The sequence below is a fragment of the Struthio camelus genome, chromosome 4 (assembly GCF_040807025.1).
Source record: "Struthio camelus isolate bStrCam1 chromosome 4, bStrCam1.hap1, whole genome shotgun sequence".
Lineage (NCBI taxonomy): Eukaryota > Metazoa > Chordata > Aves > Struthioniformes > Struthionidae > Struthio > Struthio camelus.
Window position 1 is genome coordinate 50,300,935 of NC_090945.1, and position 27,262 is coordinate 50,328,196.

Below are 27,262 nucleotides of genomic sequence, written 5' to 3' on the forward strand. Positions count from 1 at the left end.
GCAAATACTAATGCTCCTTCCAGCATCAGGCAGGTTCAGGTGCATGTATGGACTCAGTGATTGCTACTCTTGTGGGTAATAACATGTAGTACTTATTCTGTTGACTGGTGCTAACAAACACTGGTTTATAACTAAGATGTTAAATAAACACTGGTTATAACTAAGTTATAAAACACTGGTTTATAACTAAGATGTTTGAGTTCCTTCAGGCAGGGATTCTTCAGTGGGGCTGTATGTGAGTGCCCAGGGACACCGTGTAGCAGATTGCCATTGCATTCTAGTATAGTGGAGTATCTATACTGTGATGTCATCAGTGTGTTCAAGGAAAAGAGGTTTTGTACTAAATTGCGGTAACCCGTATGTGTTGGTAGTTTGCCCTGGCCTTGCAGTATTGCCAAAGCTTTGTGGAAAGTGTTATTACACTTTTGAAAAGCAGAACTACTAATGGCTGCTGTCTCCAAATACGTCAATTTTGAATTGGGGCCCTTTATGGACAAAACCTAGTAATTTATTTTTAGTTCAGGTTAGCGGTCACCACAGCTGTATTCATTACAAAATGGATTGATTACAGCATTTATTCCAATAAATTCAACAATGTTTTCCATTATATTAAATATCAAAATCAAATCATTAGGCGTGCAAACAGATTCAGACTAGAGAAGTCATGTCTCCTGAAAAGTTGGTCCTCACAGGCAAATATGTCACCAAAACAGAAATCTAGTAAGGTTTACCTTTCTCTCAACCTGTATTCAGTCAAAATGGATTCGGTAGAAGTATTTTCAGCTTCTTGGAGCTTAGAGAAATATGACAGATATGTCCCTAATTTTGGGTGCCCAAGGTGTAGGTGTTACCATTTCATGTCTTAGAGTGATTCCAGTGTCACAGATTAAGGACCTTAGCTGAATGGGTAGGAACAATTACTTGCACCTTCTTACAAATTTATTTCTTCATGTAGCTATGTCCACAGGTTCAAAACTCCTTAGAGGGGCAAATAGATAGGTTTTAACAGAGTTAGATACTGGCAGGTTTGAGTTGGTTTTGAGGGGTGATTAGCCTGTGCTCTTCACTGTAAAAACTGGTGTGCTCGTTTTCATGAAGTGTTTGACATGATCTATGATTACAGGAGTCAGAGTGGCGTTGCCTTGCCTCGAAGGGTCAAATACAGTGGAAGGATAATTTCAGCAGCAGTGGTCCCCCCATTTTTTCCTCAAATTGCAAGAAGCACAAATGAGTTCAAATGTAATGAATTTCTTCTCATATAATGAGAAGAAGTATAATGGATTAGTGGACTTGTTACTTGAACAAAAGAAGTTTTCAGAGACTCATAAGTATACTTAAACATGCGGAGGTCTTTTGATACCCGAGTGTAAAATAAACAAGTATAAACAAAGTTAGCAGTAGGTGTTCTTTCGTCTTTCCCCTCTCCTCGAGCCGTTTTCTGTCGCCTTCCAAATAGCAGTTTTGTTGTATCCTGTGCTGAAGCAACAGGTATTTGAAAGTAGCTGTCCTCTACTCCACAGCTGCCTTTGCCTGACCCATAAAGAGCCTGAAGTTTACTTTTTTGCTTTAGGCAATTACTTTTGTAATGCTTTTTGTGTGTTTTACCCTACAAATAAAATGAATCAAACCGTAATACTATTAAAATGTTGTCTTTATATACTGCAGGGCAAACAGTACATACTCATTATACAAGAACAAGGGAACAATCAGTGGAATTTAAATTGAAATTGATAGAAGAAAATATATTTTGACACAGTGCGTTTAGCCTGCAGAAATAAATGCCACAAGACATGAGTGAGAGCATGGGTTTGGGGTTGTTTAGAGAAAGGGTGAACTGTTAGTGAATAAGTAGTTTGGAAGGCTTTCAAATTCTCTGTTTGTACTGGCCACTTTTAGTCCGGATATTGTTCCTGACGATCTGCTCTGCTGTGGTAATCCCTGTTTCTGCTGTTTGATTACAATGAAACACAGATTTGGCACACGTAACTGTTCTCTGTTAATCAGGTTTATCCTTCTTCTCTACTATTTTTGGAGAGAACTAACTTGCTGATTGTACCAAATAGGCTTACCGGAGTCCTCCGCCTTATGCGTTTTTTTTGGTCCAGTAGCGTCCTGAAGCTCTTCCCTCTTGATTTTAGATAGAGACCTCCTTCAAAGTTCCAGGTCAAAGATAATTTCTAATGTTACCTGCCTTTTGTATGGCAGTCTTCTGAGCATTATAGTCGTCGTTCCTCGCTGTGGTCTGTAATGGTCTGAAAAGCCGCGTCTAATTCAACACCGTCGTGTAGCTGCTTGAACTCAACAACTGACAAAACGGTGCTACGTTTAGGAGAGCGTAGGAGACAACACTGCAAAAACCTCATCCTGTTCTCGCGTCCCGTGTACAAGAGGACGAGGACGTTTCTTACTTCTCACAGTGGAGTCTCTTCATTCAGAAATAGGATTATTGGCCTGCAGGTTCATCGGGTGCTGGTAGTACACAACAATACATGAGATTCAAGGGTTTGGAGTTTTTTAAAGCACATATAAATACATTTTTATTGTGGATAGATGGTGGTGTAGCTCTGAGCAGGAGGATTGCTTTGTGGTTGTGTATGCGTAAGGCCTGGCAATATTAACCTCTACTCTGTGACAGTAGTTTCTGGTCACTGTCATAATATAAATAATAACATTGCACAAAATAACAATAGCTGCCTTTAAATGTCACTGGCAAGGTGATACAGCATGATGTGTATCCTCACATACTGCAGGAGATTTAATTGAATTTTGCTCGGCCTTATTCACAGTTCCTCGTTTAGCAAGAGTTTTGTAATGGAGTCCTGTCTAAGTCTTAATATCTTGTGACATACTTACTGCGGTATTCTGCACTCTCTGTGTGTGCTTGTGTTGTATGAAATGTTCTAATACCAAAAAAAAATGCTGCCAAGAAAGTTGTTGGAAATGGCCAAGTAGGGTCTTCCCCGTGTCCTCCAGCTGTATGCAAAGTATGCTACAGATGATGCCCGAAACCAGAGAAATCACAGCTGCAGATCCCAATGAATCTTACACAATCTGAAGTAACGCCAGTATATAAGCTAAAAAAGGTCAAATACCTAACATAAAAATTATAGTATGAGCATTAAAATTATTCAATAATTCTATAAAATTTGAGACCATTATGTTTTAAAGTAATATGGAATTCTCCTTTTTTGTGATAATTTATTAGTGTAATCTCTGTGCTTCTAGCAGCCTGGAGCCAGGGATTAGATCAAAATCTCTGTTTGTTTATGTTGTGTTCATTAATGCACAGTATCCATTTTCTTCTACACTGCAGTCAGAAGTTTTGCCACAAATATTTTTCTCAAGAAAGTTATTCCAAATCACATTTCTCTTGCTGGACACCTGGCTATCTCATATCAGAAGTATTTGAGCTTATGGTCTGAGCCTGGCTGTCCTTGAATGTTTCTGTAATCTATCTCCATTTCTCAAAAGACACAGTTTCCAGTTAACTCAATCTTTCTGCCCAGTTCCTGGGTTTTTTTATGTGACTTTTTTTCCCATCCTGCTTTCTCACTTACTGAGTTTAGTAGAGGTTACTTCAATTTTATTTTCCACAGAGGAAGTAGCAACACAGAGAAAATCTTATTTGGAGTGAGTCCTCCCCACCTCTGCTGGAGGAGGGGAAAAAAATGTTTGCATGTCAGCAGGTGCACGCCACCGCTTGGTGATCAGACAGGACTGAATTGAACTAGAAGCTTGATTATTTTGATTTTATCTTTATTCATCTGCTTGTATTTTGTGGCTTGACATCCTTGAGGTTTTTGATGCTGTATTCCCTGTCTTATCTTTCAAGAGAGGAAACTGAGTAAAATGTCTGCGGTCTGTGAAATAAGGGAACTTCCCAGCTGTCTTTGCATCCAAGGATTAGTTTTTATGACATAACTTTATGTTTTAAACATGGTGGGTTGTGACCGGTCTGCAGTTTAGAACGGTTAGTTCTAGAGCTAAATTCTCCTCCCCTAAAATGTTAAGATGTAGCTGCACTTGTTAATAGAAATATGTATTTAGTAAACAGACAGAAATATATATTGAATAAACATCAACGTAGAAGATTATTTGTTTTAAAGAGTGGGTCGCGTTATTTGATAAAACAGAAAGAGCTTGTCTTATAAACAAATTGCATGATTTATTTGAGTTTGTGAAAGTGCCGCTTGCATGCAGTTCTAGCAAGTGCTTGTTAAATGTTCGGTGTGGAACGGACAGCACAGGGTTGTAGGTACTGTAAGCTTCCTAGGAGACGCAGCACTGTAATTGCTTGTAAGTCAGTGGCTGGTCAAGTCGTGCAAACAGTTTAGGCTTTAGAAATTAGCTGCTCAAGTACCGTGGTATGAAAAGACTAGAGAGATAGATATAGAGGTAATTAAAATCATTTGTGCATAGATTATATTTCAAGAGCATAAGGATTTCTGCATTACGTGGAAGCAGCCCAGGTTTGTTGTCAGATACCGTATCCTGCCGAGCGTCTCACAGGGCCGCTGCTTGGCTCGGCTCAGTGAGGGAGACAAGATGTGGAAGCCAGATAGTGTTACGCCTTAGATACTTATCACTCAGAGTTAATGTAGCAGGAGAGTCTCTGGCAACTTTATTAGTAACTCCCCTCATTAGAGAGCGAGAGGGATCCAAGCACATTTTCTTAACTCAGAGCAAGATTCCAGTCTGGGGTTTTTGTCGTTATTTTACCCGTTCTGGAATTTTTTTCCCCCCCGATGTTCCCCAGCCAGCCCGCGTGACCGCTCTGGCCTTGTAGCAATGTGATTCAAAGCAGCGGAGGAATAGCTGGAAGAGAGGAGTCGCACTGCGTGCTGCCTAAGACTTCACACTGCTGAATTCACATATAAAGGTTACAATTTTCTTTCATTGCCTTGATGCCTGAGGTGGACTGTCAGAGCTATGACAGCTCGCAGCACCTCACATAGGCGGCCATCTCCCGAGTTTATCTATGGGATTAACTCCTCAAAGGCTTTGAGAATATGGATTACAGTCTTTAGTAGGCTGCGCCGTACCAAAGGCAGCATCTCAGCTCTCCCCTCGGAGGAGGAGGAGGAAAAAAGGATCAGAGGCTGCCTGTTTTGCTGCGTTATTTTGTTAAAGCTTAAGACTATATGGAGTTCCCGTCCGGTGCTCATATAACGCACGTTTCCATGTTTAGCCTGTTGAGCCTAGCAGCCAGGCAGGAGGAGGTTGAAATCACAGACTGGGCAGGCACCTTCTTATTTTTAACATTTTGTTGTTTTTTTAGGAGGAGGAGTATTATACCTGTTGTATGACTTTCCTTCCGTTCCCCAAAACGGTGCGCATCACACAGAGAGGAAAAAAGCTTTCTTTGTGTTTGGCATTATTTTGGGATCCGCGTGGCTGTTGTTTGTGAAACGTTCCTGGAGACACCATTGACCGCATGCAGCCACGGTTGGAAGGGCGGTAAAGGTCAAGTGGATAAGACGCTTTAGCACGACTCAGTGAATCTACATGCTTTTTTGAGTCACTAAAATCCAAAGTAATGGTGCTCTAAGGGAAAGCACCATTCTTGACATAGGGCTAGTTGTTATTATTTTGGTGTTTGCTACACAGAAAATGTCACAACTTTTAATGAAGTACCTTCTTAGAGAGGGGATTTAAATCAGAAGGGCGTTGTCTTTTGAAATCGTTGGTAATCCTCTGCGCCCAGACAAACCGGGATGTGCTGTTGTGCATCAGTACGTCTAGTGTATATCCATCTGTTGCTACTGCCAGCAAATTTAATATCGTTCAGAAATGGAAGCAACCTATGTAGCATATTTCCTGGGCTCTTGTTTGTGATGCAAGTAATTTCAAGGAGAGCGCTTACACTAAGATGTTCTAACTCGTCTGTTAATCTCCGATGGCAAAATCAGCCGCGAGAAGCAAATCTCTTGGCTCATCAGCTCTTGCCACTTCTCTCAGGCCTTAGTGGGTCGGAGTAATTTCCAGAGCGTGCACAGTGCCGAAGCCGCTCTCCCTGTCGAACTGGCTACGTTATTAGGGACGCCTCCGAGAGCGGGTGCCGGCGGCGGAGAGCCCTGTCAGCCGAGCAGCGCCCCGATGAGCGCCCTGCCGCCTGCTGCAGCCGCGGGGCGTCCCCTCCGCGGCTGCCTCCTTTGGCCCTAGATCCGCTGACCCGTGCTGCGTGTAGTGTCTGGTGCGCGACAGGCAAACGCGGTGTGGGCAGGCCCTTGCTTGGCTCCAGGCGGGCACGCGTATCAGCCGTTCATGAGTCTCTCTTACCTCTTCTAAAACGCAGACTCCCCTGTAGCTCTCTCTAGGTGTTCGTGTGTCTGGTAAGTTCAGCATGCTCCACAGTGCGCTTTCTGACCGTTCTTAGTCCTCGTGCATTCATTTCTCAAAGCCTTGCTAAGGCCTAGCCTTGTCCTGCAGGGTTTTGCCAACCTAACAAATTGGTGGCAATGTGCAAAAAGCCCTGGTGCAAAGGTCGTGGGCTGGCGTCGTCTGTGGTGTTCGTAGAGTTGTGTGCGTGCAACAGCAGAACAACTCCCGGCAGTATATGCCATGGTTCCTTTTGGAGGCTCCTCCAAAATAATCATGCTAGCACAGTTTGGGGGCGGGGGGGGGGGGGGGGGGGGGGGGCTTGATGTTATCTTCAGAAATTTTAATTTAACAAAATTAAGCTTATTGGTAACACACCGAGAGCGTCTGAAATTTGGCTTTGCTTTTCATCTCTGCTTGTGGCAGTGGTCTCTTTGGGCACCTACTAAATGTATTTCTGTAGAGTAATTCCAGGACGGTAATGAGCTGCTGCGTCTGTAATCAGATCTTGCTACGGTAAGATTACGTGTGAGGAGATACGAATTACTGAACTGGGCATTTAGGATACAAAAAAAATCTTTTAACTGACTAATTTTGGCAAAGTTGCCAAAAGTTTCTATCTGAGAGATTGCTCTTTTCTTTGTACTTAAACCAGGGAAACTGTAATAAGTAGTGTGGGCTGTAGTTAGATTGCATAATATTGACTTTTTAATGGAGTTGCCTGTAGTCTGTAGCAGAAGCCAACAAAAATAAACAGCAGCAGAAGGCCTGTCCGTACTTGTCAAATAAACTCTGAGAGACCTCCTCTCTATCAGACCGTGTTTAGGATAGTTCTGTTTCCTGTCTGGGTACCAGTGTATCACTGCGGGGGGGGTTCAGGGGCATCTCTTTTAAAGTGAAAATGCCTTTTTTTTTATGTGCGAGTGTTGTGACATGCATTGCTTTTATGACCCTTTAGTAGATTGGATGTTGTTAGATATTTGCAAAATAGACGACACTAAACAAAAAAAAGGTATGACTGCCTGTGCTACAGCTTTGTTTACTTTTGTACTTTACTCTACACTCTTTCTTCCGCAGGCATTTCCTATTCAAAACAGGAACAGGGACCACACCGCTGTTCAGTACTGCAACACCAGGGTACACAATGGCATCCGGCTCGGTTTATTCCCCTCCTCCTCGGCCACTACCTAGGAACACTCTATCCAGAAGTGCTTTTAAATTCAAGAAGTCTTCGAAGTACTGTAGCTGGAAATGTACCGCACTCTGTGCTGTAGGGGTCTCAGTGCTGCTGGCAATACTACTATCCTACTTTATAGGTGAGTTCCCTTTTTTCATGATAAATGTTACCATAAATAGGGATGTCTGGTGGATTACGTACGGACCGTGCCATATAAACCTTTATTTATAACAAAATTTTTGTAACCGTATAAACCACAACAGTGACTTAATTAGAACTCCAATTCTTTAGAGGGAATAGAAAATTTGAATACTTTGCAAGCATTTTGCAGCACGATAGCAGAGGAGCTAACTTCAAAGAATAATTTGAACTGCAGATAAGCTATGTGGTGTGTAGTCCTTTTAAAAGTACATGTAAAATGCAAGCTGTAAAATTCCATAATGCAAATGTAACTTGCAGCATGGCCATGGAAGGTTTTTCTTCTGTTTTGCATGAACTCCAACTAATACACCATTTAGGAATGCTAACTTTCACTTACTGTATCATCGCGTTTTGTGTTTGTGTTTCTTCGTGTGTGGAGCTGGAAACTTCTGAGTGCAAGGCAGGGAAAGTGATTGTTCAAAAGGACATTGTGCAGAGAAGGAGCAGAATTTTTCCTCTCTGATGGGTTGTTTACTTTTGGTTTTTCTCTTTATTTGTTAAATTCCCTTTCCCGATTTTCATTTTATATGATTTGCTTTATTTCTTTATCGCTTTAATTGTTTAGTTTCATAACCATTTGCTATCAAAATTATATAATTTGAATTTTAGCCTATTAATGGGGGTGGTGCTTGTCTGTGAGAAAAAAGTTAATTCACTTTAATAAGGGAGCAGAACAGGCTCTTAATATACTTTCGGCTTCTTCTGTGGCTTTGTCCAGATTACAGATATTGCCACCTGTGAGGCAGTAAGTGGTCTTCAAAGACTTTCTTTTTAACTGATTTGTTAATTAGAAGTTTAAATCACCACGATTACGGAAGAATAAGTATATGAGTCTGATTTCTGAGAGCTATTAGTTGCACTCAGATCCAGACTCTTAAACAAGGAAAGAAAATGGAAAGGGGGGAGTCAGTCTCTTCTTCTCTCTCTCTTTTTTAAATCAGTGTAAATTAATAATAAAGCCTAGAAGGCCTTACAGTCCTTAAATCTTCGTTGCCTTTGTTGAAACAGGCTTGTTACGTTTCGGTCTGAGGTGCAGCATAAGCTATAGAAAGCCTTTGAAGTAGTCTTTCCTGGGCTGACGCTACTGTGAGCGATGCAAGAAATCGGGTTGCTGAGTAACCGCAGAAATTCCCCGTTGCTGTGGCAGAGTAGGGCACCCTTTCCACCTCCCCTGCCAGCCCTCAGAGCAAGAGGCCCCTGCACAGATGTAGATGGCTGTCACGGTCCAATCCGTTTCGTGCCTGGGATCCTTTGGTTTTTTGAGTGAATGCGCGCAGGAGTATAAAGGTGTGGTTTAGAGTTAAGCTTTGACACTGCTGTTGTTTTTTTAAAAATGAGATTGAAACAGTCCCGTTTATAAAACCCATTAACTGTGCTCAGCCTCCACAACACTGCAATCAAACATGCGCTGCTAAATAAATACAGAAATAAATAAATATGAAGGGAGGAATTCAGTATGAGGTGTCACTGTCAAGAACTGGGAAAAATGGCTATACAGATAGTAAAATATTGAAGACTTGATTCTGAGCTGAGCTCTACACTTTCCTAGCCCCAAAGAGCCAGATTACTTATGAATCTGAGGGGCATAGGAAGATAGCAGTACCGGATTATTTCTCCCACAGGCACATTAAGAAATATAAGCATGTCTAATGCGCCTCTATTCATGTACTGGAGAAAAAGAAGCGAGCTTTCCAGTGAGTGAGGGCTTTCAGCTCCACGCATCATTTATTCACATGCTCTGTAAAAAACCAAGTATAGCTGTACAACATTTCATGGGCACACGCCAGCTCACATACTTGCTGAAATAAACCATGCACAAGGGCCTTCCTCGGCCCGTAGTCATTAGGGAGCTCTTTGCCTACTGGTGATATTACACGTATTTCAGCTAACTCAGCAATCCAGATGTAAAATCCAGCACTCAGGGATGCTCTCTAGAGAACCTCAGGTCCATAAAGCCATGAATGGATTACACTCATTCATATATGTGGTTTTCCCATCTCTGCAGATGTAATATCAGAAATACTCTCCATTTAATAGGCCATCCAAGTATAAGTCAGTGGAAATTATTAATATAAAATGGAAACAGCCCTTCATTTCAGTTAACCATTTCATAAGGTAGGTGTGAGAGGGAACAGTGACCGAGTAGGAAGTTGTTCATAACCTAAGAAGTTGGAAGGGGCTGCAGTGTTGCGTGACCTCTAGCACTGTGTGGCGGACATCTAGCGCAGTGGTCTGGCCTGTCTGCTGAGGTTTACAGCAGCTGAGGTGGCGCGTCACATCTGTAAAGCCAGTTCGAGACATGCTTTTAACTTCACAGGGAGACGTTGCCACGAGCACTAAAACGCCACAGCCCTTGCTGCAAAATATGCCAGTACGAATCGCTAAGGAGCGTAGCCGGGCTGATGCATGATGTCCGCTGCCTGACTGTGGCAACTGCAAATTGAAGAAGCAGTAAGAGCGCTCGCCCTGTGAACGAACAGTCATGTCATCGGGCGCCTCTCCGAAAGGGAGAGAGATGAACATGTCACGCCCAGGCTTATTTTAGTTGCGGGGGATGTAGGGTAGAGACAAGTGACTTTGGATCCCGCTACCTCTGCTCGAACACCGTAAGGCAGAAGAGACAGTTTGCTAGACACGGCGTCTGCCTGTGCCGAGCAGCTCCGTCAATTACTGCTCCGTCAGCTAGGCCAGCCGGAGCGGGGCTCTGCTCTGCCTTGCACTCCTTCCATCACCGGGACAGGAGAGACTCTTTAACGATTACAAAGATTACAAAAAGGAGGTGAGAGCAGACGATGTCAGCATGGGGAGAGGCCAGCGTTTCACAGGCACACCATTGTAAAGCCACTTAGTGCAGTCTTGGGGGTCACAAGGCATTGAAAATGTTATTTTAATCTAAAGGAAAGAAAGTCTCCCTTTTCCCCTCCCTGCATATTCTTGCTTTTCAAGCTCTGGTAGTCTCTCTCAACCTCTTGAAACATACAAAATATTTAAGTTTACCGCTTCTGGCAATGAAACGTGTTAATTTTTAGAGAAAATGAAAGTGAGTTTTGGAAAACATTGACCTTCTAGTTAAAGGGTTCATCTACGGTAAGTGGCTGAGAAACAGCAAGTACAGCAACAGAAACAGGCAAGTACCAAGTGCCGCAGCAAAAGATAGCGTAGCAAAGAGGAAAAGGAGCAACATATAGGAGACTGGAACTAAGAAATAGCTCTAGTTTAGAGTAAAGGATGCGAAGAACAGCTCTCTGGAATAGGGGGTTAGAAAGAAGGGGAATAAAGAATATAAACTGGTTAGCTTTTGGATTGAGATTACCCTGGAATTTCTTTTAGTAGTTTATTTAGTAAACTGCTATCCATAGCCAGATTTGCAGCCAAGGAAAAAGAAGACAAATTTATTCTAACGTGAACATTTTTAGAATCCTTCACAGAAAAAAAAAAAAAAGCCTTTTCTTTTTCCCTGTTTGGAAAACGAGGAAGAACGGTATTAAATTTCAGCCATGAAAGTGTAAGAAACATGAAGTTGCCTTAGTTTGACCTCTTTCTGTATACACATTAATAGCTTTACCCCAACTTTGTGCAGGGAGCCTGTGTAAGAGTCAGAAATGGAGTCCAGCTTTACAATGAGGAAGACAAAACAAAGCAGGACTTTGCACTGCTTCTCCCTGTGTCTCATGGACTCGTTCAGCCTCCATCATTTACAGTGAATGAGTGAAGCAAAAGTTTGTAGAGCAACTCCTGGGTAAAACTGAGGATCAGATCAAAGTTTTGTACATAACCTCAAGCCTATCAATTCCCACCTTTTGGGATCTTCTCTTCCTTTTTATTATGGGGGGAGAGTTATTTATTGTTCTTGGGGTTTTTTTTAAGTAAACAGAAAAATCCACAGTTCAGTTGGAGAGAACCACATCAGTCAGGAGGAACTGCTTTCAATATACGTCGTTGCACAGCACGGCTTTGAGCAGTTACGTTATAGGAGTGATCAATAGCAGTCCTAAATTAATTCTTTTCTAGTGTGGATTCAACAGCTGAGTGAAGGTAATGACAATTTGGGGACATCAGGACCCCTCTTTCTGGCTCAAGAATTGTTTTGGCAGCTGCTTGTCCAGCGTCAATGGCATTGGCTTGACAGTGTCTAAGTCAGTACAAGGTATTAGGGCCATAGTGCCGTTTTCATTGTGCATGGGACCACACTGGCCAGCAGTTTTCCTTATTCAGCGCTGGAATTAACACGGTGTACTGTATTTAATCAACTGGGCTTGAAGAGCTGTGCGCTGAAAGATTGCATGCGTCTGTCATGAATATTGTCCTATGTCTAGTAAATAGGTTTCTATTAGCATAAAACATTGTTTGAATACACGATGAAACTTGACCTGTTCAGGCCACCTTCTCTGCTGTTCTGACTTCCTAACAGCGATCTGTCATACTTCCAGGCCTATTTGCATTTTATGAGCATTTTAACCTCTGTGTAACTTGAAATTGATTATTGCATTAGCCTTAGCTCTGTAGCCAATGTCAGAAGAATATATGCCAGGCAATTATTCTTTACGATAAAGCAAATATTTAAATATCCATCGTAACAGAAAGATATCTCTATAAAAAAAAATTGAATTTTATTTAATTAAAAGGTCAGCAATATACAAGACTTTTTTATCACTACTGCTCCTCTGAACAGTTAAGTAAATCCGTTTTGGACAGGAAAAAAAGCTGGCATTTGGTCTTAACAACTGAAACATCTCTTGGGAAAATGTATATTGCATTTTATATTTTACTCTATTGGAAACATTTAGTCACAGATTGCAGAGCATCAGACGCCTTTGCTTGTGGGCTCAATGACAGAAATCATAGTAGAGCAGAACCCCCCTCCCCAAAAGTAAAGGACTTCAAATAATGAAAGTTATATGACTGCATTTCTGTGAAAGCAGTGGCTAAAGTATACCTGTAATCAAGAGCAATCTATTTTACTTTATCAATAAGGAACAATATAGCATGCCTCTTTGATTGCAATGCCAAGTTAGCATTATTCTGCTGTTCATAAAGCTCAATTACTGGCAGGAATGAGGAAAACAACTTAATTAATAATACCATTTAAATGGATTTTTGTTGCAGTACCTGCTAACAGGCATGAGGGATAATATAGTTTAGTTGCCATTAATCACCTTTACTTTCATTATGTGATTATAGAAGCTCTTTTTCTTTTGGATCTGCATTTAATTTTGAGTATGTGAATACTATTGTCACTGAGAGCTTTATCAAGAACTTCGTATTTCCAGCATGGAAAGGCTCATTTCTGTGTGCTTCCCCAGGTTGTGCAGAAACCTTAGGTATGACTAGAGCTGCGCTGAGGTGCCTGGGTTGGAAATACGTTCTCTGCCTGCCCATACGTGGCAGATTTTTAGAGTTTGCCTGGTTTATGCTCTCAGATCGTTTCTCATCCCATCATGTTAGATGTGTTGAGGTAGACTAGTAGCTGTACATATCATTGATTCTAAGAAATGTCTCAGAAACATTTTACCTTTCCTCATGGTCTGTTACGGTAACTTGCAGAAAGTGCTATGAGATTTTACAGTTTAGCAAATTCATATATTACAATATATTCAAATTCCCACCAAAAATCTACAGCAGGGAGACTTCTCTTCTTCCGTGGAGAGACCTTTCAGATATCAAAGCACATCATCTTAGTATTTTGTGGTTGCACCACGTACTTTGGGGAGCCACAGGAGTTTCTCATGATTTTGTGTAGGCATGCATCTGGATCCGTGAAGGTAGCCCCTGCCTCCAGAACTGTAGAAAATAACATCAGTCCTTGCAGTTATGGTCAGTTTCTCATCTTAAAGATCCTTCGGGTTTTTTAAGGAAGGCTTTGGGGCAGTTTTCTGCATCATCTTTTCCTTTCCCAAATTCGAGGTTTTTGCTATCAGTTCAAACTTGGAGGAAGTTGGAAGCTGCTGCCTGTCAGAGAAGTAAGCAGCTGTGGTGCGCATAGTGTGCTTTGCTTCTTTGCAAGACCTGTGTCTGGTAGATACCCAGGATAAATATAAGGTAGGACCAAAGGGTTTGTAACTTCTTCCCTGGGTCCTGCAGTGTGTGTTTCTATGCCATATACCCCATATACCTGAGGAATGCGCTAGAGCACAAGTATTTAGTAGGTAGAAACTACCCCCTGAAATGTCTAAAGGATTTTAGCATCCTCAGTGGACCTTGGAAAAGTCCCCAAAGCCTAAAGTACTACTAGTGCTAGTCCCATTTCAATACTTCATAATCTCCAAAAATGTAACTAAAAAAGCCAGAAATTAGGTATTTGTGGACCATGCCTTACGAATATCAGCTCAGTCCATTTGCTCTCAATCATTTCTGACAATGGCAATATTCAGACTTAAACGTGACTGTGCACACCGTTCTTACGCTTCACTGTGAAGCTTAATATTACAGGTAGTATTTCCAGGACTTTCTGCATTGTGATTTTCAGCCATGTCTAGCCCTCGATCAATGTATTTTCCTTGGCATAGCTTAGCCTTGACTTTTGGTTATTTGTATGAGGTTCACATAGGCAGAATAACATTTAGAGGAGACACTGCTGAGGAGCCTCTTTAGTGTGAAAAACACACACACACACACACACACACACACACACGCACACGCACACGCACACGCACACGCACACGCACACGCACACGCACACGCACACGCACACATATGTATGTAGTGATATATATACTACCACTTTGTTTCTTTCAAAATTGGGGGACAGAGCGAGAATGACTAGTTAGAAAATGGATGTGGAATGCTTTACTACCTTATTGGTTGGAGTATTTGTCGTTCTAGGATAAAATGTTTTTAACGTCTTTCACTGAATTGCGCTAAAACTAAACATGTGTTGAACACCTATATCTTGAAGTACGAACATTAAATAATACTTTTTTGTGTCTGGCAAGAATACCATTATGGGTAATGCCTTTTAGTTGATGGTTTTTGAGCAAAGATCTTGTTACAGTGTTTCAAACCAAGTGCAAAGCATAATACAATATTTAGTATTTCAGCGGTGCACAGTATTAATATTTGATTGGCATTGTGGATGTCACATGCTATTACTGTCAGTGGCACTAAGAGTAAAATGTTCATTGAGAAAGATAATCCTCACACAGAAGGATGTAGGAACGTGTAATTGGCAGTCAGAAGGTTAAGAGAGACTTGACAAGATTTCAAGGGATTAAAAAAGTTAATCCGTCAAGGAACATACACACCTCTGCTCTGAGAAAGGCTTGTATTCAAATTGAGATCTATCACAAGGTTTTTGGCAATAGTCCTGTCACCTTTCTGCTTTTGCCCAGCGGAGCAAATTGAAACTCAGTAATCCTGGCAATATGACAGGTGTAGTGGTAAATTGCGACATGGCATGATGTCATTGTCAGCAGGTCCCCCACTGTGTCAATCTGCCATCGTACTGTGATGCAACATGAAAGCTTTTCGAGGTCTGGATAGTGTTTTCGGGTATACCGAAGTGCCTGCAAGCCCATCATGTAGAGAGGTGGGCCCTTCTGCGCTCCTCCTGCTGGCAGACCCACAGGTCGTAGCAATTTTTCAGGCCGACGATGAATACTTTAGAAATGGAATTAAATTACACTAGCTACTTTTTTGGATAAATAGCAAGCTGCATGTAGTTAAGAGCTGTAATTCCTCTTTTATCGCTGGAGGTAAACATACACTATATTTTAGTAGTATGTGAGCATATGTAGTTCTTCAAATTTAAGCTTACATTTAAGAGACTTGCAAAGCAGAGATGAAATGACACAGATAGGTTTAAGTTGTTTGTGGACCTGGGATTACAGTCCTCTCTCTTTGGCTGGTAGCTTCTATTAATTTTTGACTTGCACCTGTCAAGAAAGAATTACAGTGCCTGTATTAAAATAATGGTTTTGTGTATAAATTGCATATTTTTTATGAAGCAAACTGCTTGAGCTGTTTTGGAGTGCTTCAGATGCTGTTAAAAATGTCTGATTCAGATGAGATTTTTTAAAACCTCTTCATAAATGAGCACTTGAGAATAAAAAGGTCAAATACATGTGTCCAAACTTGCTGTGAACAGTATCATTTTATGTTACAGTTATGAATGAGATTGCAAGTGCACATGGTTCTCACACAGGTGTAATTCCCCCACTGCAGTGATTAATTATAGATGAAATGTAGGGGTCATTGGAAATGGACAGGAACCTTTAAATATGAGGTCTTTTTCACATGGATGCCATTTCAGAAGACTTCATTCATGAAAAAAAAAAAGAAATGCTATGTCTTACAAATAATCTCCTGTAGCAGCACTTGTAATTTTGTATTTTGAGGAAAGCAAGTGTTTTACAAGTATACAGATTAAGTGGACCATTGCATTTGAAATTCTCACTTTTTCTCAATAGTAAAACCAACCGACCAAACAAGAACATTTGGTTTTTGCCTGAATGTGATGAAATAGGATCACACAAAATCATTTCTTTTAATAACTCTTCAGGAGGAGAAATAGAGTGCTTTTAGGTATTGTGAAAGCAAGTCAGCCATTTGAAAAGTTAGCAAGCTCAGCTGGCCTTTAAGTAAGGAAACAGGTATGTAGGTTTCTGTTGGTTGTTAATGATAACTACTTCTAATTTAACTTTATTATGGTGCAGGAAGAGCAGTGTTACTATTTAAGTGATACTTATTAGAAACTGAACTGTAAAACAGCTGCATGGCGTGAACGCCCTTTGCTAACCACTGATTTGCTTAAATTTCAAAAGGTGTAACACAGAATAACTTGGTACAGTAAGTTTAGCTTCACTTGTGAAAGTCTCAAACTCATCTGCTGTTCATCTTCTCTTTCGTCTTTGGAAATGCCAAGTTTCACACCAGTTTTTATTGGGGTATTTTTGCTAGACAGTGGTTCTAATTTGACTCAGTCCAGATCTTTTCACGGTGCCAAAAAGTTGTTCTTTAGGCTTTTACCTTGCTTTCCAGGTTTTGGGTCCCTGCAGGTTTTTTCTCTCTCTCCTGTAGGTCAGTAATCTCAAGTGGAAGTGATCATGCACAGGCATCCAAGAGTTAGGAAAGCAGAGATACAATTCTGCTTGTTAATTCAACTAGAGAAAAGTGGATGATAATTTTAAAATACATATCTTTATTACTGATCCAGTATCTTTGTGTGTAGTAACAAGAGTAGCTGATTTTCTCCCTCACTTTTATCTGTGGCTATTACTGTAAAGCTAAGACTGACTCTTTTTAATATCACCTGCAGAGTTTGATAGTTCAGTGTTGTGGCTGATTTTACTTTGAAAAAAAAAAAATTAAATGTGAACTGTAATCTTAACTTGTTTTTCTCAAGACGTGTCTAACTAAGAAAAGTACAAAGCATCTTAGGAGTTGACTTACAAGCAACAAACCACTGGCCTTAAAACAGCTGGCAGTATGGTTGTCTGTATATTATATGTTCCTTTCATAACTCATAAAACATTTTTCTGGGTTTCCTTTTTATTATTACTATTTTCAGGTGTTTAGAGTGCATCTTTGCTCACAGGAATAGTTTTATAAAAGCCGTGCCTCACTTTAGTGAGGGCTCTGCAGAAACTGCTGTCGTGGTGCGTTTGTCCGCTACACCTAAACCACGTTAGCAACAGCATAGTAAAGGATGCTCCATCTGGTAGCCAGACCCACCTGTGCCCGTGCTTATTCCTCTCCCTGGGCCAGCCCCACAGCTGCTTAGCCAGGCTTGATTCCTGGTAATAACAGGGAGGTCTGCAGGAGGAGTTGGGCAAAATAGAGGGCAGCGGAGATGTTTCAGTAAGGGGATGATCAGTCACTGAGCTGACTTAAACCTTGAAACTTTTTTGAACCAGGGATTTGCACAGGAATGTTAGCTTTGCACATAGCTAATGGCTTAAGTGTTTTTATTGGAGGTGTTGAGGTCAGGTGGAGTTAGGTAAAAAAAGCCTCTGTGACAACAAACTGAGTGCACCCGTTCTGTTTTTAATGTGCACTTAAATGGAAACTGCATATTTTTGTAAATTGATCCGAGTGAAGTACGTCTACACAAGCAAGCAGTTCCGGTAGGTGAGTGGTTATTATCTAGTGTACATCTAAATCACTGTGAAGAAGTTTTGTAAAGGGGTCATAGCTTATTCTGTTTTGGCCTCAATCATCTACCTTTGATCTACAAGTGGGCTGTTTCATGATATCATGAAATCTAACAAACAGCAAAGGATTAGGAAAGCTATATATATTGACATGCACGTTCAATCAACTTGCATATGATCTCAGCAGGAAATTCAAAACAAAAGCTAATTTATGGAAAAATATGTAGTTCTAATCACAGTTGAGCTCTGTGGGGTTCCAAATAACACACTATAATCTCTACATGCAGATGCTTTCATCTTACATTGCAGATCTGGTGACATTCCAAAAGTTCTTATCAAACCTTATTATCATCTTTTATTAAAGCTTATTACGTTTCTCCTTATTGCATGTTTGCTGTAATATTCTGTCACTCTTAATATGGAATATAAAAAGCTTTGATCTTTTTTAGCCAGTCATGAGATGGAAATATGCAGCACAAGTATTTCACTATATACTGTAAAATCCCAGCTCGGTGTGTCCTTTGAACATCACATTAATTGGACCCTGTTTCTTTTTCCTTTGGTTCTTAAATCTTTTCATCAGCGTGCGCTTCTCTCTGCTGTCAACATGCAAATAGGTTATCCATGATCATATAGGGCCATTTCATTATTGTTATTATTACTATTACTATTATTATTATTATTATTATATCTCTCAAGATATTGTCTTTTTCTGTTAATAAGTAAAATAAGGCTTTTAAAGGCGAAATTTGCACCCTTTCATTGATGTGCTTGCCAAAGTAAGATGTTTCCAATGGGTGTTGAGACAATACATTGACATTTCTTTTCTTAACACTGCTGTTTTATCAGGGCTACAATTTAAAGCATGTGGCTGTGGGCAAGACTTTTATTGCAATTGTGGAAAACAACCTGAAATAGATAAGCACAAACCTGAGCCTCAGCCCTTCTCCAGAGGATAAGTTTGGGGGGAAGGGAAGGAGTTAAAGATTGAGATGGAAGAGAGTAAAGAAATGCTTGGTGGAGTACAGAGCAGTAATTATCTTGCAATGTTAACCCAGTCTTGGAAAGTGTAAATCGAGGCCCGGGGAGGGGGGCGGTCAGAATACTTAACAAGGAAATCATTGATTGTGACTCTGTTGAACAAAGCTCCAAATTTATGAAATGTTTTCCATGGCTTTGTATGAACTATGAGAGAGGAACCAACCCCTGTTTCAAAGGAGTCAGCAGTGTAATTGCACTTCCCCATCATCTCCGTACCTGTAATGACTTTCACCATCTTGTTAACTGCAAACAGTGGTGTTGGGAAAAAAAAAAAAAGCAACGTTCAGCAGAAAGGCCAGAATAATAATGCTAAAGACTATTTAGCCAATACTGAATATTACTATGTAATGGAGAAAATTGGATGCTAATCCGGCTAAATGGACAAATGTGAAACAAGACATAACAGATGCATCATATTTATAAATGGCTATTGGGCTATTGAGTAATGATCTTTTTTTCTGTTGTAAGAAATCTGGATTCTCTGTTGAGCTTTCAATGTTTTCACATAATGCTGTTGACAGAATTAGACCGTTGTTATATAAAAGTCACTTGACAACTAAAATGAGACATCTAGCTATACAAGTTTTCAGAGGGATAAACATTCCATCTTTTTGGTGAACATGCTTAAAATGCTTATAGAGGCCATCACGCATCTTTCTTAACAGTTCAAATGCAGCTGTATTTTAATCACAGGCGTCTTTGCTGAGAGGTCAAACAAGGAAAATTAATCCATAATAGATACGTGATGTGTCTTTGTTGCTGTATTTTCTCTAGACATGTTATGTGTTTTGCAAATTTCTTATTTGGAAGTTCCCATAAAAATGAGAAATAGAGTATCAAAATGGGATTTTTGGCAGGTGAAACAGTAAAATCAAGGCACTCGTTCCGGAATTCAGGATAAATGGAAAAAGACCACATTTTTTTCAGTTACTATGTGGATCTTGATAGGTATCACCAAGTTTTCGTGTAATGCTATATTGAAATGTTTCACGTTCAGAATAAAGCTTCAGAAAGTCCTATATGATGCTTCCTGTTGACTGACCTTTTGAAGAGGCTCAGAAGCATGCACTTTCAAGTTATTTTTAATTTAGAAATAACTGGCTTTTTTGTTGATTTGAGAAAAACAGTAATAAATAAATAACTTGTCTTTTTAACTTTATTGCACTTATTTAAAATTTTAATTAGCCATTTTTAATTCACTATTTGATCTGCAGCAGCATCCAAGGCATCCTATTATCTTAGAAAAGAGCCAGTGAATGCAAATCAGTGACAGTTGATTTGCACATCTCCTGGTCCACTCCAGGTCCTTCAGAACAAAATAGGTTCAGCTTCTAATTACAGCTGCAAGAAAAATATATGGGAGATAATTTAAAAAACCACTTGAGTGTTCAAATATTTCATTTGAAAATGTATTGCCAACAGGGAGATGAACTAGAAGATAATCCTTCAATGAGATTGAGCAATAATTGCAATTTGCTTGGTTTAAATTATAATCTTTTTGCATTGGCTTCAAATATGAATGATACTCACTTTTCCTTATGTGTAAGCGTGCATAAGTATTATGCTCTTAATTCAAGGAAAGCGGTTTTGCAAACCATAGTTTGGAAGCACCAGCACCGAGAAATTCTTAGCGTTAACCGTCCTGGAGGATGAGTTCAAATCTTAGCAGGAAGGTGATCTTCAAGCACATCTCTGCGAATAATAAGGCTTGATTACTATTCCTTGTAAAATGCATGGAAGAAAGGAAGGAAGGAGCCAAGTGTTCTCCTGTCAACTTTCCCCACAGCGTTAAGTTGTTCCTCTATGTAGAACATACTCCATAGACCTTACCTCCAGAGACCTTGAGGCTGCTACTTATAGATAGACAGTATTTCCTTTTTGCTGTCTATTATCAGCTTTTCATCCGTGATTATTGTAAGAAGAGTTTGGGGGAATGCTGGAAGTTCATCTCCCAATTCAGGCAACTGAGTTTTTGCCCCTTTCTGTGTGAAAGATCCTCGTTTCTGTGAAATTCCTGTTCCTCTGAAATGCACTATCACTTCTAGAATTCTTTTACTGCAAAAAGCAATTATACCAAATTCAGAATGTCAGCTGTTGAATTACTGGTGCTTATAACCTCCACTGACATCTTCTGTGGAGTTTTCAGGCTCATATTCATATCCTGTTCCCATATGGCTACTTTTGAAAATAACGCCTCTCTTACATGCATACAGTCTTGCAAACTCATCATTATCACCTGCATCTTTATAGTGCTTTCACTTGCATAGCGGATAGGGTGTTTGCTACGCATTTTTTTTTCCGTATGAACCTTTTTGTCACTTACAGTACTTCAAAAAAAGATGTGGTTGATCCTGCTGAGTTATGACGGAGAGGCCACTGAAGTGTTACAAAACTGAACAAAAGCAGGCTTCTCCATTTGTCTTTCTCGCTGCATTTGCTCCTCCCTCCTACAAAGGAAAAAATGTCCTCCTTTTCTTTCTCATACCAATAATCAACCCCTTCACTGCATACATACAGTCACATCTGAGTCTACAATTTGTTTACTGTTTAGGGCTTACCAGTAAATATGATGACTGTTACATTCTGGACACTGAAGGATGCTAACATCTGCCTAATTTCTCTATCAATTAGCTACCGCCTCCTCTTACCATTTGTGTATATGAGGTAACAGAACCATTCAGAACTCGGATTTGCTGAGCGGAGAAGCGGCTATGTAAACTGGTTTTTTGTTACAACTCTTTTGTTAGAGTTCTTTCTCAACTCTGTTTTAACTTTGGCAGAAGAGGTCTTTCAGCCAGTTAGCAAGACAGTGAAGGGAGAGCTCTATCCAAGCAGAATGCAGCAGATAGTTGTTAACTCTTGCAGTTCTCGTTCTGTCACATGCTTACGTAAATTATCCGTCTCTCTTACCACCTACTAATAAAAGGACGGATTTCTTTTTGGCTTACTGAAGAAAGTTTGAAGAGGGTTTTGAAGTGATAATATAGTGTATTTGCTCAAGAACAAGTTTCTTACAAAGAGAATGCATAAAGTACAGCAATACTAGCCTGAGAAATGAGCATACAAGACAAATGGGCTGGCAGCGTTAAAAGAATGAAAGAGCCTAATAAGCTGCAACTTATTTTTCCTGAAGCAGATTATTGTAAAATGTTTTATAAAGTGTGAACTAGATATAATAATTTTTTTTAAGTGTGATGAAATGTATACTTAGTCGCTATTTTAATTATTGAGTGGAGAGGAAGAACTAGCCTGATTAAAAACTAAAATAGCTAGACCTTCGTTGCGGAGAGAATGAAAGGTAGGATCAACCAACTTTGAAAAAGTAATTTCAGGTGGTTCAGAAAGCCTGCAGTGAAGTGAGTGGTGGCAGGTGGTAAGATTACTTGATAGCCTGTAACAAATGATAGCATTTCTGTGTTAATGTTGATGCTACTGTGAGTATAAATGCACCCCTTTCACCTGAGCTTTGAATCTTTTGAATAGGCCGGTCCCTTTGGTAGATACGTCCTGTGCTGCTTTGCAGGAGTAAAAAGGGAGAAAAGGTGCAGAACTGCTTAGTTTGGTTTCTTCCCATACGCTTGAGATTTAGTCTGGGAAATCCAACCATACCAACCATATCACCAGCCTGGACGTTGTTGGTGTGCTCATGCAAAGAACAGCACTGATCCCAGAGGTGCTTCCTTCCTCATGCCTCTCCTTCCCACCCTGCTAGAGGGAGTAGAGTCCTCACCAGTGAAACTAGCACTGCGCTCTGAAGGCTGGCTGTAAGACTAGTAGTGTGGCCAGTGGCAGTGCAAACACCACCTTAAACCACTCCTTCAGTCCCGAGGTAAAATGTTGTCATAACTCTAGCAAGCGTAGCACGTCTGTCTGTTGGTAGCTGGAGTCTGCTTCCCAGAATGGAGATGTGGACTGAAACGGCAGAATAGGTACAAGGTATCATCATCTACTTCTCTACTTAAAAAGTTTCCTGCTCCCTGATGGGAGTAATTTTGCTAGTCTTGATACAAGGAAAAGGAGGTTTTTGTTAGGGTTTGTGGGCACATTTGGAATTGTGTCAACCCTTCTTTGCTTCTGTCCCCAGAGGACTCATCCCTTCCTGCAGCTGTGGATTATTCTGGTTGAGTAGTTGTGGTCTGTGACCGCAGCCATCACAAGCCGCGAGCCTCCTGGTTAGAGCCAAACAGCGCTCTCGGCAAGTCCCTGCAGCCGTTAAAGATGTGCCAGTACTGAAAGTTGCTCTACTCTTAGTACCCTCATGTATTTGACAGCCTAATCAAAGACTCAGGACCAGTTATTCTTGGGAGGGTCTGTTGCCTTCATTATCGTTATTTAACACCTGAAAATGACAAACTGAATGGGGATAAACCAGACATGACAGCCGACGCCCAATCCAAAATCTGAAACTGCCTTATGTTGGATTTGGGGCGAAAATAGTAGCTGACAAATGTGAGCTATATTCCCCTTGTAATTTTACTTCGTATGTTAAATTATTTGTAAAAAGAAGTGGATATATCATTTCTCTGCACATGCTAGAAAAAATTCCTCAGAAACAGGAAGAGGATTAAACTCGTACGTCCTCGTCCCAAAGATGGAAGAAAGTCTTCAGCCTTTCTAGACCTGAGGAAACCATAAAGGCCTGTATACCACCAGAGGCAGGAAAATAATATTTGCCTGCATCATTCCATCTCTGCCAATTCATAACTGGTTTTTTAATGTTTGACTTCAAGGACGCAGGTTCCCCTCTGAGATGCGCTTTCAGCATACAGTTGGTCTGAAATATTGCCAGTGCAAAATCAGACTCGTTGGGATGTCAGCAATTTTTAACAAGTGCCTCATTGTCCTCATAACACTGAAAAGAATTTAATGTTTGCCTTTATTAGATGGACTGGCTGAGCAGACAGTCCTAGTCTGAAACTGGAAAGCATGAGCTATATATTGACAATATAATGCCTGAATTCCTTTTAAAGTTTAAATCAGTCAATTTACCCCCATTCTTAAAGTTACATTCCGCATCTCCAAAGAGACTGCGCCTTATATTTTGATCCCATATCAACAGGCCTAAGTCTTTCATGTTGTTCCCATGTTTGTAGTGAAATGAGAATTCTTTAAATTCCATAATGCTGTCGCAAAGCAATGATTAAGTTGAATTATTTATAGTATTAACACACACTTTAAGATTTGGATTGTCATTAGAATTGTAAAGCAACATCTTTGCCCTGCTTCCAAAATAATCCAGTATTCAAAATCTGTGAAACTGTTCCATGTATCAGACTGTTCGTTTCTGTTAAACATTGTTTACTGAACTTGGCAGCTAATGCAGTGCCAAATTTGAGAGAGCATTTTTGAGCAATACAACTATTTACTCACCATCTTGGACAGGCAACTGCAGCAGGACCCACGTTGGCACGAACACAAAGAAAAGATAATTGTCACTTGCCTTGTAGTTACTATGGTTCTTTGAGATGCAATCAGTATAGATCGCACAGTCCTTGCCTTTGAAGACTTTAAATTCCAGCTGTTTTGAACTATGAGGGAATGGCTAAAAGGTCATGTCGGAGCTTCCCTTTCTGACCTCCCAGTGGAGCATGAAGAGGCACAGGGCATGTATGTAGTAGCAGCAGATAGAGCTGTTAATGATATTCTGAGCTCATATGTTTGGAAGGCATGCACTTCCAGAGGAAGCTTTGACCAAATGAGCGTCTCTTTTTTTTCTCCCCTTTTTTTGGCCTGTGAAATATTAAGAATGATAAGAAGCCAACAAAGTTAGGAGAGGTGATTTAGTCCTCTGTAGTTAAAGACAAGAAATATACTGAGTTTGAATCATGAAATACTTAAATACTTGTAATCTTCCGTTGCTGCCAGTGAAGTGAACTAGTATAGCAGATAGTAGAATTCGACCCCAGGGCCTTTGATGGAATATATTAAAAGAGAAACGACCATCAGATGGAAAGCAGTGGTTTAGATATAAATAAGAATTTCAGCTGAGGTAGGTGCCAAATAGTGGCTAATTCTGGCAGTGTTCCAAAATGGTGGTAGTCAAATTTATGGTTTAACAAGAGGTGGGGGGGTGGAAAGAAATAAGGTTTTAGGGTTAAGGAGCGTTCTACAGTACCAGGCTTTGCCAGGCAATTTAAGGTCTGAGAAAGAAGAGTAATAGCGGAGTCAGAGACTTGGAACAAAGAGAATATTTCATCTCTGCGGAGAGTTTCAGTCTTTGAAACGTTCAGTAATAGGACTTTGGTTGCATTTTGTTTTTGGTTTTGTTGGGTTTTTTTTTTTTAAGGCAAAGATCTGGCAGAGACGGTCTTAATTCTGCAGTGCTTGCTACCTCCCTAACTAAACTTCCACTGAGGTCAGTATGTCGTAAGTAAGGGTTACTGAATCCCCTCTATGGTCAATACAGAGAGACTGAAAGATCAAAGATGAAACCGAATGGGATGAGAAATAGTTTGTCATCAGGATAGAAGGAATGAATAATATTGGCTATAGCACTGTTCTATGTTGGGAACAGAAAGAGAGAAGAAATGAGGTGCAGTGAATGACTTTCCTTATGTTTTGTACTAACAGTTTAAAAAAAATACATTATTACAGAAAATTTTCTCAGTGTATTTTTGTCCCCTGGTAGCACTGATGAACAGTTTCAGCTTTGGAGAAAACTACTGTTGCAGAGTCAGCAAATTTGTTATACCAAAAGCAAATTAGAGTAATTACAATAAAATTCATTTTTGCTGGTATGATAGATTCTTTGGAAGAAAAGGGAACAGACCAGAGATGAAGAAATTGCGTATGCTCTGTGTATCACAGTATAGCCTTATGGTGTTTTTTTCCCTGTATTTTTGTTCTCGAGCTTTAGATGGAGGGTTCACTCATTAATTCCTGGTGTTATCTAGGTTTGCTGAGTAGTCGTCCCTAATACCAACAAGCAGATTGACTCCCTAGTTAGCTTAGCTAAACATCGTAACTTGCTATCACACTTTCTAATAGATGTGGTTATGGTGAATGAAGTTCTTCACAGTCCTTGCTGTGCATTATCCAGTCATCATTAGCACGGCAGCCAAGTGCCTCAGCGTCGCAGCTCGACCGAGGTCTTAGCCGTGTTCTGCAGAGCAGCGCAGGGAACGGATGTGTAGCTCTGGGTTGCCCAGGCTGTTTGTGAGAAATTGTGAAAAGCAGCGTTAGTGTCTTAGGTGAGCCCTGTACCACCCACGGCACCGTCCTTCCTGTCCTCTTGCGTCATTTTTTGGTATCCTATAATCGGAACAGATCCATCTGCTGGTGAAATCAGTTATTTTGGTAGGTCATTTAGGAGCTCACTTAAATGATATATCTCTGTAGTAGGATCAAAAAGGAAAAAAGAGAAAAGGACATAATTACCGCCTATCCTTTTGAACGTTGATTTGGGAGCGGTACAAGACTCAAAGTAAGAGTGGTGAGCTTATTGTCAACGGCATTCACCGAAAGCACCGTGTCGTTTAAAGTCTGTAGTAGTAATTGCTTGGTGCCAGTGCTAAGTTGAACTCTTAGTCTGTGAATGCTTGTTCCTGTAATTTAATTTTTTAATGTATGACTTGCTGTTCTCCTGCAAAGCATGGACAGCCATTATTTGTGTGATGTGTCATTGTGGTTAAGAGCATCAAATAACCTGTATCCTTTACCACCAGCAATGCATCTGTTTGGACTCAACTGGCAGCTGCAGCAAACTGAAAATGATACATTTGAGAATGGAAAAGTGAATTCTGATACTGTGCCAACGCATCCTGTGACAGTACCTGCTGGAGAAAATGGTAAGTGAAATGGTAAATTTCATTCCTTATTTTTATTCTTTCCTTTCCTTGTGTTTTCTTTACATCACCAGATCTTAACCCTTTTCCTTCAAAAGTCTGTGTGTTTAATGGAAGTACAGACCCTTTGTAAATCATAGTTGTTTCAAGTAGACATGCAGATATTATATGGGGATTGTATTTCAAATGAAAAGGAGCACATTCCTCCTACCTCACTTGTGAAGGAAGTGGTGAATCCTTGGCGATAATGCTGATCTTGTTAGGAAAGCTGGCTGTCATTCTTCTGACCAGGATCCCTCATGGGAATTCATGTGTGGTATTTGACAAGAAAAGCTCTGAGCAAAACCGGAGAAGGATTAAAACCTCCACTTACCCTAAAATCCTCAATAGCCTAACAATTGCCGTCATGGCAAGGGGCTGGGGCTGGCTCAGACAGTGCTGCCCGGTGGCTGGGTCCCCCTCTGCAGAAACCACCGTGGCTGGCACGTGCACAGCATCGGGGAGGCGAACGGGTCAGAACAAGCCGTTTTATAATAGTAGACCAGATAAAAATTCAGGCTTTGGCATCCCAATTATCTCTGGACAGTTTTCAAGCAAAACCTTTGTCTGTAACAGAGGAGCATGAACTCTTTCTCTAAAGCGTTGGTACTGGC

General features: G+C 40.5%; 1 protein-coding gene across 14 annotated transcripts in view; it reads left to right on the plus strand.

The window, feature by feature from the left end:
• The window catches only part of TENM3 (teneurin transmembrane protein 3), a 1,330,030-nt gene that overhangs the window by 1,201,734 nt on the left and 101,034 nt on the right, over positions 1–27,262 (plus strand). For all 14 annotated transcript variants that reach the window (XM_068942557.1, XM_068942559.1, XM_068942561.1 and 11 more), the window contains 2 exons: positions 7,396–7,634; positions 26,490–26,612. In XM_068942557.1, coding sequence (XP_068798658.1) covers positions 7,396–7,634; positions 26,490–26,612 — 362 coding nt within the window. The remainder of the gene's footprint in view (positions 1–7,395; positions 7,635–26,489; positions 26,613–27,262) is intronic.